This window comes from Vicugna pacos, chromosome 11 (assembly GCF_048564905.1).
Source record: "Vicugna pacos chromosome 11, VicPac4, whole genome shotgun sequence".
Taxonomy (NCBI): domain Eukaryota; kingdom Metazoa; phylum Chordata; class Mammalia; order Artiodactyla; family Camelidae; genus Vicugna; species Vicugna pacos.
The window spans coordinates 87324140-87337839 of NC_132997.1; the positions used below are offsets into that span (position 1 = coordinate 87324140).

Sequence of the window (13700 nt, forward strand, 5' to 3'; positions counted from 1 at the left end):
TAGCATGTCACTTCATTTTTGTTGAATCTTCATTTCCTCACCTGAAAAGAGTATGTACATTCCCCACCTACCTCAAAGAACTGGCATAAAGAACAAAGAGAAGGGTGCATGAAAGGCACTTTCAAAATCAAGTGACTGCAAATGCCAGGTGGTTCCCTAAAAGTCTATTTCTAAATAAATGAATGATAATGATAATATATTCCACATTCATATTAAAAGGGATACTATTCTTACAAAAAAGACTATAAACACTGGAAAAGATTTCATAGATTGCTAGAAATTAAAACTGTATACAAGACTATTAAGCATACCCAGGAGAAATGTAAAGTCTTTCTATTATTTTCTGACACTCTCAGTTCTAAAGCCCATATATCCTCCCAATTAACTTGCTAATAAGACTACCTTTAGATCAGAGGCCCAAGGAGGAGTCATAGGGAGAGCAATGTGCTGTGAAACAGGAATGTTCGGCAAATACGTTAAAGGGGCTGAAATGGAAGACATTTTTAATTCTGTAAGTAAATTTTGTTGCTAGGGAATTGATATATTACTTTTCTGAATTCTTTGATTCTGGAATGCTTCTATATAAATACTCTTTCACCTACATTTTAAAAATCAGAATGAGTCCAAAATTAAAGGTACTTATCCTTCCTCTGGAGTCATGACTGAAGACTGAATTACCTTCGTTCTCAGTGTTCGTAGCTCATCCATGCCCTCCTTAAATGTCCTCTTCAGATCTTCTAGTTCCTTTATTTTGGCATGATGCATCTTTTAAAAGGTTTAAAACAAACCACAAATCATTATATGCTAAACCAGACCTAAAATGTATTCTCAGCTCCTTTCAAAAGGCCTTAAAAGCAGATGACAATACATATTTGTTATTTCTTTCCTTCTATATTATACTATCTAGGATATACAAAGAATAGAGCTACTCACTTCTAGCTGATCAGACTTTTCCTGCATTTGTTTTTCCAGTTCTCCTTTTGTGACTCTAAGCTTGGCATCAAGTTCATTTGACTTAATTTCTTCTGACTCCTAATGGGAAGGAAATGACAAAAGTATGACAATTTTTAAAGTTTTATGCTTTGGAATGTGAAAAAGGGTTTTGCAATTAAGTTTACTAACCGTGAAATATATAGCTCATGCATCTAAAGTTGATGACTGCACTGAAAGATTTTTAGTTATGTCAATTTTGCACCAACAAGAAGAGCACACTTAAGATATATAACATAATACAGAGTGGGTTTTAAGTTATACATTTGCTTGTACTCTTCACTCTTCTGAAATTTTCTAGTATTCTTATTTGGTTAAAAACGTCTCTAATAAGATCTCTACTTAAAGTGCTGTAAGTACTTTAACATAGGAAATAACCTGTATTTTATTTGGCTGCCCTACAAAATCTATTCTACACATCAAATACTGTAGATACAAAAATTTAATGAAACAAGAGTACTGATAGTTGGCGTAATTTGTTACTAATCTATTCAAAAATTTAAGCATACCTGATATGTTTTTATCATATCCTGACAATTTTTCCGAATCTGATCTGCTTCTTCCTTTGCTTGAGTTAATTTTGTTGTTGTCTCTTTGAGTTTATCTTTGGTTTCCTGCAATGACAAAAAGACAATGTGAGAAAACAGAAAATATATATTGGGTCTGCCCCCAGTTCCTGGCACAGAGCCCCTAAAACCCTTGCAATTTTTTTAAGTTGTAAAAACACCAGGGCCATCTCTTGTTCTAATACTGGTCTTTGATTTCTATTCCTGACACAGAGCTCCTGAAACCTTCATAATTTCCTAGATGATCAATCATGCCTATGTAATCAAGCCTCCACAAACACACAAACAAAAACCCAAAATATGGGGTTTAGAGAGCTTCCAGATTGGTGTACACATCTACACTGGGAGGGTGATGAACCTTAACTCCACAGGGACAGAAGCTCCTGAACTTGGGACCCTCCCAGGCCTCACCCTATGTATTTCTTCATCTATATCCTTTATCATATCCTTTAATAAACTTGCAAAGTGTTTCCCTGAATTCTGTGTGCCACTACGGCAAATTTTTGAACCCAAAGGAGAGGTTGTTAGAACCTCCAATCTACAGCCAGTTGGTCAGAAGCACAGGTGATAATCTGGGCTTGAGACTGGCATCTGAAGTGGGGAGAAGGGCCGATGGAGGAAGGAGGAGTCCTGTAGGATGAGCCTTTAACCTGTGGGATCTGACACTATCTCTGTATAGATAGTGTCAGAATTGTGTTAAATTGAAGGCCATTGAACTGGTGTCAAAGAGAATTGCTTGTTGGGGGGAAAAGCCTCTACACATTGGGGACTAGAAGTGTCAGAAGTGAAGTTCTGTGTAAAATAAAGGAGAGGCACAGGGAAAAAACCCACAATAGGGGAGAACTGGGTTTTTCCTTTACAGATGACAATAAAGTTGGCACAGTGATGTGATGAACGGTGAGAACAATGACCAGGGAGTAGGGAAAGTTCCTGTCTTAGCACTGCCACAGGAGTCAAATGCTATTCCAGTAATATCATTTTATGCTTCTGACAAAAAACTAATGTGGTTAACTGACAGTCACTAAATAAAGTTAAATCTGATAGTCTTTAGCAAAGCACTAGAAATTACTAACCTGATAAAACAAAAAGAGCAAAGTGCTTAAGCAGTTTTTTGTATGCACACATAAAAGACAATTCTTCAGTTTATGGCCTTGGTATCTATTCAGAACCTTTTCACAGATTCATGCTGCAATTTGGTTTCTGTTCCTAACCCCTCTCCTAAAATAGCAACTGAAGGTTTGTAGGGACTACTTTCTCATTAAATCCAATTGCTTTTCCTCATTTCTTATTTTTGATTTCCCTATTCCAGTTCTGATCACCCCTCACTCTTTGAATAGCCTTCCTCTGCTTCCACTACAAGACAGCATACTCCTGTTTTTTCCCACTTCATCACTGCCTTCTCTGTCTCCTTGATTGGCTAGACTTTGTGTGGTGATTGTCCAAGTACAGTGCTAACTAAACAGAGCCTGGCATGTAGCACTCACTTCATTCATTCAACACATAGCAATTGAGAGTTCCTATGTGTCAAATACAATTTTAAATGGTTTGTAGCCCTGTGTGAGCTCCAAGGATTGTTGTTCCTACTCCTTTCTCTGCCTCTATAGTTTCCCAACACTCATTTGGTCATCAATAGTTAGCAAAGAACTTGAGGGAAACCCACCATTCTCTAACCTATCTTTGACCAGTATCAACACAGACCCGCTACAGTTTTCTCTGATAATATTATACATAGAAGATCAAAAGGTTAACAGTCCTACCTAATTAGAATTATTGAAAGAGACAGCGAATGATTATGGTTTTAAATAATATCATCAAGCCCATTTTTTTTAATTTGGAAACTGTTACAAATAACACTGTTTTTTTGTTTAAATAATGTATCAGAGCTGTTTTTTTACTTCACATTCTAACATCTTCAGATTTTTATTACTGCTTATACCAGTTCAGTTAAGTGCTTAAAATTATGGCATAAGGTATATAATCACCTTTATAATCACCTTTTATTATGTTAATTTTTTAATAATATGATATTCATTATGCACAATACCAATGGAATTATATTCACAATAAACAGATAAGGTTATTACATTCATATTTAAATAAAATTTATATTTCTTGATTTTAAGAATCTTATCACTAATATTTTTAAAAATTTCCAGTTTACTTTCAATTTTGATAACTTAGACATTCTCCCCTTTCCCCTGAATCTCTGACAATGTTTAATATAAAATAAAGTACACCCCAAAATGCTACAAGAATAGTCAATTTGGGCGTTATAAACAATGAGTAAGAAAACAATATTCAATTCAATTTAATATATAAATCATATAAGGAAATCTTTTTACAGTCACCAAATATTCAGGCCCAAACTATCTTACAGGAGTCATTAAATTAAGCTTTATGCCTCATTAATAACTACTACTGCATTTGCTCTTAAAATTGATTCTAACAATTTTTCCACTCTATTACAGTACTCACCTTGTGTGAATCCATTTCTGCTTTTAATTTGTTTTGTGCCCACTTTACTTTAATGATGTGAGAGTTGACATCTTCCTTTAATTTGTCTATTTCTCTGATGAGTCTAGTAGTTTCACCTTCCTAAAATAACATCACTGCGTCATATTTTTCATTTGAACAATCAACCAATCACTTGTGTATCTTTTATATCACCTCAAAAAAATCAGTGCAATTATACTATAACTCAGGGGCTAGCACATTATGGCCTACAAGCCATAAAACTTAAAGTTCAAATCATAAGAGGGCAGTAAAATCCTAAATCCAATTAATAGACATAAGACTATTAGTATTTATATTTTAACCTACTAGTATACTGTGAGTATAAGCCTACCTTTCTGATTCTTCTCAACTGGTTGACATTAAGGTGAAATATGAATTAAATTTGTTTTGCCAGAATTCCTGGGAACAATAACAACACTCCTGAACTAAAAGTTTAATTAATAAAAAATAACATTCATTACCAAGAAGTGATAATCTACTGGAAACAAGATCACACCACGAGGCTGCTAGTTAACATCAAGGGCTCTAAATAGCTCAGTAATTAAATCTTCTTAGGCAGCATCTAAGAAGAAAATGTCTTTTCTGAAGGAAAAATATAAATTCTACTCTATGAGTAAGTGTTACATTAAGATTCTGGTCAAATTAAACTTTTGGCTCAAAACCTACTCACATTTTGACACAACTATGTATATCTTTTACCAAAATAAAAATAGTCATTTCTTCAACATACAGATTTTAAAAGAAAGTTTTTTCAAAGTTCTGTCTAATAAACATGTATCAGTTTCTCACCTTTTCACAGCAAGTATTATTGTATAGTACTGGAATTACTAGAGCATTCACATGCTTAGAAAGTAAACTAATAAAAACAACTTCATGTTTAATAGTGGTTTAACCAGGTTATAATTGATTAAATAAGAAAAAGCAAAGAGAATAAATTTCAAATAAGACACAAAATCAAAAGTTATACCTTTGTTTCATACAGCTGGTGTAACCGCCCTTTCTCCTGAGAAAGCTGCTTAATTTTGTTAGTGTTTTTCTCATTTTCTTTATTTGCATCTCTAAGTTTTTTTTCAAGTATCTCTTTTTCCTTTCGAAGGTCTAAAGATTCCTTCTCGCCTCTTACATACTTCATGACCATTGCTTCTTTTTCCTGGCGTGCCTCTTCACATTTCTTGTTGGCCTTTGAAAAAAGTATCTAGCATTAATAAAACATTTTTTCAAATTAAAATAAATAATATTTTCCTGTAATATTACCATTGTATTTTTTGGTTTTTACACATTTCCAGGACATGCGTCGTGGAATTTTAAAGTAGAGAAATGATAGAATAAATAAATTAGTATCACTAATATTTGCTTCTTCCCTTTCCTATTCCTTTTCCTTTAGCTAATCTGGTTGCTATTTTCTGTTTACTCCTTCAGATCCACTTTTCAACTCTTTCCTAGCCCTCCCTGTGCTCGGGGAAAATGCCCATCAGGGACCTTATCAACAAGTTTCTTTCCCCCAATATTTCCAGCTGGGTTTGGCAAACAGGAGGCACTAAGCTGAAGATCAGAAGGGTAGGCAGAGAAGAGATCTGGCTCCTCCAGAGTCACCACAAGTTGGCTGAAAGCCACTGCTCCTGCCAGGTGCCCTCCCTATACAACTACCTTCTCTGGGTTGTACCACCTGCACACTCTCCTCATTCCTTTAACCCAAAGAGTGATAACGGCTCCACCAGAGACCCAGGATCCTGCATTTCCCCTTCCTCGGCTCCCTAAATCTTGCCCATACCTACCTTTGTAAAGAGTCCTTTTATGAGATTCTCCCCAAATCCCCAGTTTCTGTTTTCTGCCAGGACACTGACTGCAACTGACAATTTCTAAAATCTATAATCTTAACTCCCTCACAAAAAGTATTAAGTTAATGAGTGATCACTGATTTCCTATGTATGAAAAGCTTTCTAAAGTATGTCACATATTAATTAAAAAACACCTAATTGGATTGAGAGAAACATCTATATATATACTCATTTAAAGTTCTCTGGTAAGTATAAGCTGGTAATTCATATTCTGAAATTTCATACAATAAAAACTTCAACAGATAGCCCTTCGTTTAGGTAAATTCATAGTCTGCAAACATAATGAAGCACATACTTATTTTGTAGAAGACAGATCTTTAAACTGTAAGGATTTTCAGTGGGTCTAGTGGTAAACTCCAATACTGTAACTGAACTGAAGTATGTATAGTGCTAGGAGAACGTGGGAAAACCTCCTATGCTCTGATGAAAAGTGCCTGACAAAAAGTTTCATCAAGTTCCAGTATTGCTGATAAACACATGTAGTAACCACTCAAAATAAGTACTTTTAAAAATCATCCAATTGGGATTTTTCCCCCATTGAAACAGCCTAGTAATTTTCAAGAGAAATTAAGGAAAACATTGGAATAGGGATGTCAGAGATCTCTGAGGATTTGACTGACAATCTGCTTGTGGACAAATGACTGACAAAACTGATGGAACTGGCTAACAGAATTAGCTACATTTTTGTACAATGGAATAACTGCACTTAGAAAAAGTCAACTAAGGATAATGTCAACTTTAAAAAAAAGTCCAATTTCATGAAACCAATGCTTAGATAATGTATTAGCTTTGGGAACACAATAAGAATAGGTCGTGGTTTCAGTCCAGAAAGAGCTCACTGTATGGTGAGAACAACATACAAACAAACATTATAATATAACTTCTAGTGGATGAATGTATGAAGTCCTTCGAAAATACAAAAATACCAGTATTCCCTGGGAAGAGTCGATATGAAGGGTGACAGATGCCATCTATCCTTGAACTAGGTGCTATACTTGAGTTAGTCATTGGAGGTTAAGCAGGATTCAGCAGAATACAAGGGACTAGTCAAGGAAAGGAATTCAAGGTAGAGTGGTTATCATGTGCAAATGCCTAAAAGTATAAAATAGCATGATATAGTTGAGGATATTAAGTTATTTCATAGGGTTTAAATTTGGTGTGTTGAATGGAGTGGGGAGGAAGTATTTATAAAACAGAAAAAGAGATTAGATCCTGAAAGGAAGAAGGACTTCTCCTGATACGCTAATGATTTAGGATTTTATCCTATAGGAAATGGGGACCCAAAGAACAACTTATAAATCAGAACCTTTTATTACATTGTGTTTTAATAAGATAACTGGTAGTAGCATCGAAGCTTCACTGAAGTTGAAAAACAGAAAAAGGTAAACTACAATAGATGAAATAACGTGTTATGAGGTTCTTGACTACAGCAGGGAATGTGCACCAGAATGCCCTGTTACTCAGAGTCATCCCTGAATCAGCTGCAAAAGAACAATCTGGAGTGCTAAAAGTTCACATTTCTACATCTCCCCCAGATAATGGCAGCACCTACTTCATAGGATTGTTGGGAGTATTAAAGGAAATAATATAGTAATTATTATTTAAGCTTCTATTGGAAGTCAGTCCACTATGGCACAGATAAAGTAGGAGGAAGCATAAAAGTCTTTGGATTTGACTAATTTAAGATGTTTATCATTAACCTGGATGAAGATAAACTTTGAGTAAGATAATCAATAGGATTCAATAGCCAGCTAAAATTAAGATAAAAATGTGTAAGCAGTTCTGCTTCTCCAAGTATGGCAGATAAACCCTCTCCATTCAAAACACCAAAAACTGTGAAAAACAACAAAATTTTTTTAATGCACAGTTGAACTCACAAGAAAGTATGGGAAATCCCCAGGGCTAGAAAAATCTAAGAGGAAGCAGGAATCCAGAATGCTTTACTAGGGCTAAAACCTTCATTTACCAACACCAGAACATGTGGGGATGAGGGAGACATGTTATAAAGTCCCTGAGAATTTATAACTAACCCTACCCTCTTGTACCTGTACATTTGAGATTCAGACTGATTCTACAAATCTGTTCTGAGAAATGGAGCAACCTCAAGCTGCAAATTTTAATTGGAGAGTGTAGACATAATGTGCATAACATGTGCACACTCATGCTGGGAATCTATTTCTAAATAAAACTTACCAGGTTTGGTGACCCTAAGTGAAGGGTAAACAAGTGTTTGTTTTATTATTCTTTTACCTTTTCTATAGGCTTAAAAATTCTCAAATCAAAAGGTTGAGAGGAAAAGTCAGGGGGGAAAAAGGAATGAAGCATATCCATCAATAATTAAATGGAACAATCTTTAAAATCTACATGACAATACCCACCTCTTAGGGATATTGTGAATATTAAGTAAGTTAGTACCTGTAAAGCATTTTGAGCATGAGTTGGCATGAAGCTAAAACTCAACACACAGCTACTATTATTAACCTCACCTACACTCCTCATCATTACAGAGGAAACAGATATATAGCAGTGACTGTATAGTATATTGCCATTTGTTTAAAAAAGGAAAGAGGATGGGAGAAAGAAAGGAAATATATACATGCTCGTCCATGCAACAAACATTTTGGGAAGGATACACAGGAAATTGACATCAATGGTTGCCTCTGGGAAGGGAGGAAAAATGGGAGAAAATGTTTCGAAGAAGACATGTTTTACTGTTGAACTGTTATCTGTGCGTATTTAATATCACTTTTTAAATATAATCTCCAAATAATTTTTTTTTAAAGTTCAGTAGGTGATTCTAATGAAACTATGTTTAGGTCCACTAAAATCAACAACTTCTTAACATCTTATCCTCTATATTTCCCTGCAATCAATATAAAAGGTTGAAAACTGATAGTTATGAGTTTTAAACATACAACATTTCTAATGCTCAGGGTCAGCATACTGTAAAGAACCACAGAAATAAAGGTTGAAGTTTTTTTGTAGTTAGCATGCATTTATGTACTACTGCTTTAGCATTTTTTTAAAAAGGTTAATTTTTATATAAATAAAATTTCCTATTCCTAATACATCACTAATATCCAAAATTGTCTAACAAGTTTAGTTTACTTTAATAAACAAAGAATCATCAGAAGGTTAATAATGATAATACTTGAAAAATACCTGTTCCATCCGATGGGACATCTCTTTGTGTAACTGCTGAATTGCATTTTTAGCTGCAATGTCTTGAGCTACTACTTTATCTTTGGAAGCTTGAATTTCTTTATTAAGTTCCTCTATTCTTGATTCTAACTGTAAAAAAATTACTTCCAGATTATTTTTATATCCAAAACAAAGAGATCATTAATACCTCAAATAAATAAAAACAAAGTAAATAAACATAAAGAATGTAATGAATATACTTCAATCACAGAAATCATAAGTAAATGTTAGCAATGTTTCTACATACCATTAGAATTTAGTATCAATCTAAAGCAGATTCTGATAAGATGGATGGTAAGCTCTAGCATAATTACCAATGAAGTAAGTAACTCAAAAAATAAAGTGAATATCATGAAAGAAATTTAAATACTACATATTCACTGAATGCAAAAGAAAGCAGTAAATGAGGAATAAGGAAACAAAATATTAACATAAAGAAAGACATACAAAAAATATAGACCTACAGAAAATTTTTTAATGATAAATATATTCCAACTGTCAACAATAACATTGAATGTTAAATAATTAAATAATCAAATCAAAAGGGAGAGATTGTCAGACTGGAATAGAAAAACAAGATGTCATTTATAAAGATACTTTAGATTCATTTCATAATGATAAAAGGGTCAATCCAGCAGAAAGACATGACGATTATAAATATACATGCAACTAATAACACATTGCCAAAATACACGGAACAAAAACTGACAGAAGGTGGGAAGGATATAGCTCAGTGGTAGAGTGTGTGCTTAGCACGCATGAGGTCCTTGGTTCAGTCCCCAGTACCTCCATTAAAAATAAACTAATTAATAAATTAACCTAATTACCTCCTTCCCACCAAGAAAACTGATAGAAATGAAGAAGGAAATGGACAATTCAACAATAACAGTTGGAGACTTCAATACCTCACTTCTAGTAACAGACAGAACTAGACAGAAGATTAACAAGGAAAGAGGAGACTTGAACACAACTATGAAACAACTAGATCTAACACATCTATACAACATTCCATCCAGCAACAGTGCACATAGAATATTCTCCAGGAAGGAATATATGCTAGATCATAAAGCAAATCTCAATAAATTTAAAATATTGAAATCACATAAGGTATCGTCTTCAACAACCATAATGGAATGATACAAGAACTCTGTAACAAAGAAAGCTGAGAATTCACAAATATGTAAAAATTAAACAATATCCAAATAACCGAGGGAGAAACCATAAGAGAAATGAGAAAATAATAGGGTGATGAATGAAAATAAAGATACAACATACTTATAGAATGCATCTGAAGCATTGCTTAAAGGGAAATTTGTAGCTATAAACACCAATGTTAAAAAACAAGACAGATCTCAAACCAAAACTTAAACTTTCATCTTGAGATACTGGAAAAAGAAGATCAAATGAAATCTAAAGCTGGCGAGAAGAAATATCATTAGAAAGGAAATTAATCAAATAAGGAACAGGAAAATAGAGAAAAATCAACAAAACAAAAAAAATTTTCTTTGAATCAACAAAATTGACAAACCTTTAGCTAGACTGATCCCTAGTATCAAAATGAAACAGGGATATACTGACCTTATAGAAATAAAAAGAATTATGAATGAATACTATGAACAACTGACTTAGATGAAATGCACAATTTCTAGAAAGCCACAAACTTAACTGGCTCAAGAAGAAATAGGAAATCTGTATAGACCTACATAGGCATACCTCAGAGATATCGTGGGTTCAGCCCAGACCACTGCAATAAAGCGAAAATTGCAATAAGGCAAGTCACACAAATTCTGTGGTTTCCCAGTGCATACTAAAGTTATGTTACACTATACTGTGGTTTACTCATTATACAACAGCGTTATGCCTAAAAAAATACATACCTTAATTAAAAATACTTCATTGCTAAAAAATGCTAATCATCATCTAACAACACAAGTTGCTACAAACCTTCAATCTGTAAAAACCACAATGTCTGTGAAGTGCAATAAAGTGAAGTATAATTTTAAAAAAGGCATGCCTGTAATAAGTAAAGAAATTAAATTACTTAAAAAAATTTAAAACTACCCTTTAAGAAAAATTCATGTCCAGATGACAACACAGGTATATTCTATCAAACATTTAAAGAATTAACACCATTCTTCACAAACTCTTCCCCCTAAAAAGAAGGAACACGTCCCAACTCATTCTATGAGGTCAAAACTACCCCACACCAAAACCAAAGACATCACAAGAAAAGAAAGCTACAAGATCATTATCTTTTATGGATACAGATAGAAAAAGTCTCAACAAAATACTAGCAAACCAATTCTGCAATATATGAAAAGAATTATACACCATTACCAAAAGGGATTTATCATAGTAAAGCTAGGCTGGTTTAATATTCAGAAATGAATTAATGTAATACACCATACCAACAGAACAAAAAACACATGATCATCTCAACAAATGCAGAAAGAGCATTTGGTAAAATTCAACACTCTTTCATGATAAAAACACTCAACAAATTAAGAATAACAAAGAACAGCTTCAACCAGATAGAGAGCATCTGTGAAAAACCCACAACTAACACTGTACATGATGGTAAAAGACTGCATGCTTCAGAAATAAGAGAAGGATATCTACTCTTGCCACTTCTACTCAACATTATATTGGAAGGTCCAGCCAGGGTAATGAGGGCAATCAGGCAGGAAATGAAATAAAAGGCACTTAGATTAGAAATGTAGAAGTAAAACTATCTGCTGATGACATGCTCTTACATGTGGAAAATCCTAAGAAAATTCACCAAAAATTTTTAGAATAAACAAATTCAGCAAAGTTACAAAATATAATATAAAAAATTACTTGTTTCTATACACTTGTGATCAACAATCAAAATAAAATTAAGAAAGCAATTCCACTTACAATAGCATCAAAAAGAAAAACTACCTAGGAATAAACTTAACAAACAAATTGCAAAATTTACTCTGAAAACTACCAAACACTTTAGAAGGAAAGAAAGATCTAAATAAATAGAAGGACATTCCATGTTTGTGAACCAGAAAACTTACTGTTGTTAAGATGGCAATACTCCCCAAATCAATCTACAGATTCAATGCAATACTTAACAGAAACCCAGTTGTCTTCATGCAGAATGACAGGCTAATAGTAAAATTCATATGGAAATACAAGAAACTGAGAATAGCCAATCATGGAAAAGAACAAAATTCAAGAACTCACATTTCCCAACATCAAAATTTACTGCAAAAAACAACAGAAATCAAGACAGCGTGGTATCAGCATAACAAAAGACAAATAGTTCAATGAAACATAATTGAGTCTAGAAATAAAGCCATGTATCAATTGATTTTCAACAAGGATGTCAAGACCATTCAACAGAGGAAGAATAGTCTTTTCAATAAATCGTTCTGGGACAACCAGACAGCCATATACAAAAGAATGTTCGTTTGACCTTTACATCATACCATGTAAAAAAATTAATTCAAAATGAATCTAAATATAAAAGCCTAATTACTGTTGGGAAAGCTGGACAGCTGCATGTAAATCAATGAAGTTAGAACACTCCCTCACACTAAACACAAAAATAAACTCAAAATGGCTTAAAGACTTAAACATAAGACAGGACACCACAAATATCTTAGAAGAGAACATAGGCAAAATATTCTCTGACATACTTTGCTGTACACCTGAAACTAACATTGTAAGTCAACTGTACTTCAATAAAAAATAAGAATTTAAATAAACAAACATTCTGACATAAATCGTAGCAATGTTTTCCTATGTCAGCTCCCAAGGCAATAGAAATAAAAGCAAACATAAACAAACAGTATCTAATCAAACTTGTAAGCTTTTGCATAGCAAAGGAAACCATAAACAAAATGAAAAGACAACCTACAGACTCAGAAAATATCTGCGAATCATACAACTGACAAGGGCTTAACTTCCAAAATATACCAACAATCAAGAAATGGGCAGAAGACCTAAAGAGACATTTCTCCAAAGAAAACATACAGATGGCCAAGATACTCATGAAAAGATGTTCAACATTGCTAATTATCAGAGAAATGCAAATCAAAACTATAATGAGGTATCACCTCACACCAGTTAGAATGGCCATCATTAAAAAGTTCACAAACACGGGAAAGGGTGTGGAGAAAAGGGAACCCTCCTATACTGTTGGTAGGAATACAATTTGGTGCAGCCATTATGGAAAACAGTATGGACGTTCCTTAAAAAACTAAAAACAGAGTTACCACATGACCCAGCAATCCCTCTCCTGGGCATATATCCACAGAAAACTCTAATTCAAAAAGATACATGTACCCCAATGTTCATAGCAGTACTATTTACCATAGCCAACACATGGAAGTAACCTAAATGTCCTTCGACAGGTGAATAGAGATGAATGGATAAAGAAGACGTGGTATATTTATACAATGGAATACTACTCAGCCATTAAAACCAACAGACTGGGATTTCAAAATTGTAGAATAGATAAACAAGATTACACTGTATAGCACAGGGAAATATACACAAAATGTTATGATAAATCACAGAGAAAAAAATGTGACAATGAGTGTGTATATGTCCATGAATG

The 13700-nt window shown here is 33.7% G+C and overlaps 1 protein-coding gene across 2 annotated transcripts in view; it reads right to left on the reverse strand.

The window, feature by feature from the left end:
• Positions 1–13700, reverse strand: part of CCDC186 (coiled-coil domain containing 186) — a 39015-nt gene that overhangs the window by 9641 nt on the left and 15674 nt on the right. For both annotated transcript variants that reach the window (XM_006200191.4, XM_072971924.1), the window contains 6 exons: positions 9071–9199; positions 5038–5250; positions 4032–4151; positions 1500–1604; positions 934–1032; positions 679–765 (listed from right to left, as the gene is read on the reverse strand). In XM_006200191.4, coding sequence (XP_006200253.2) covers positions 679–765; positions 934–1032; positions 1500–1604; positions 4032–4151; positions 5038–5250; positions 9071–9199 — 753 coding nt within the window. The remainder of the gene's footprint in view (positions 1–678; positions 766–933; positions 1033–1499; positions 1605–4031; positions 4152–5037; positions 5251–9070; positions 9200–13700) is intronic.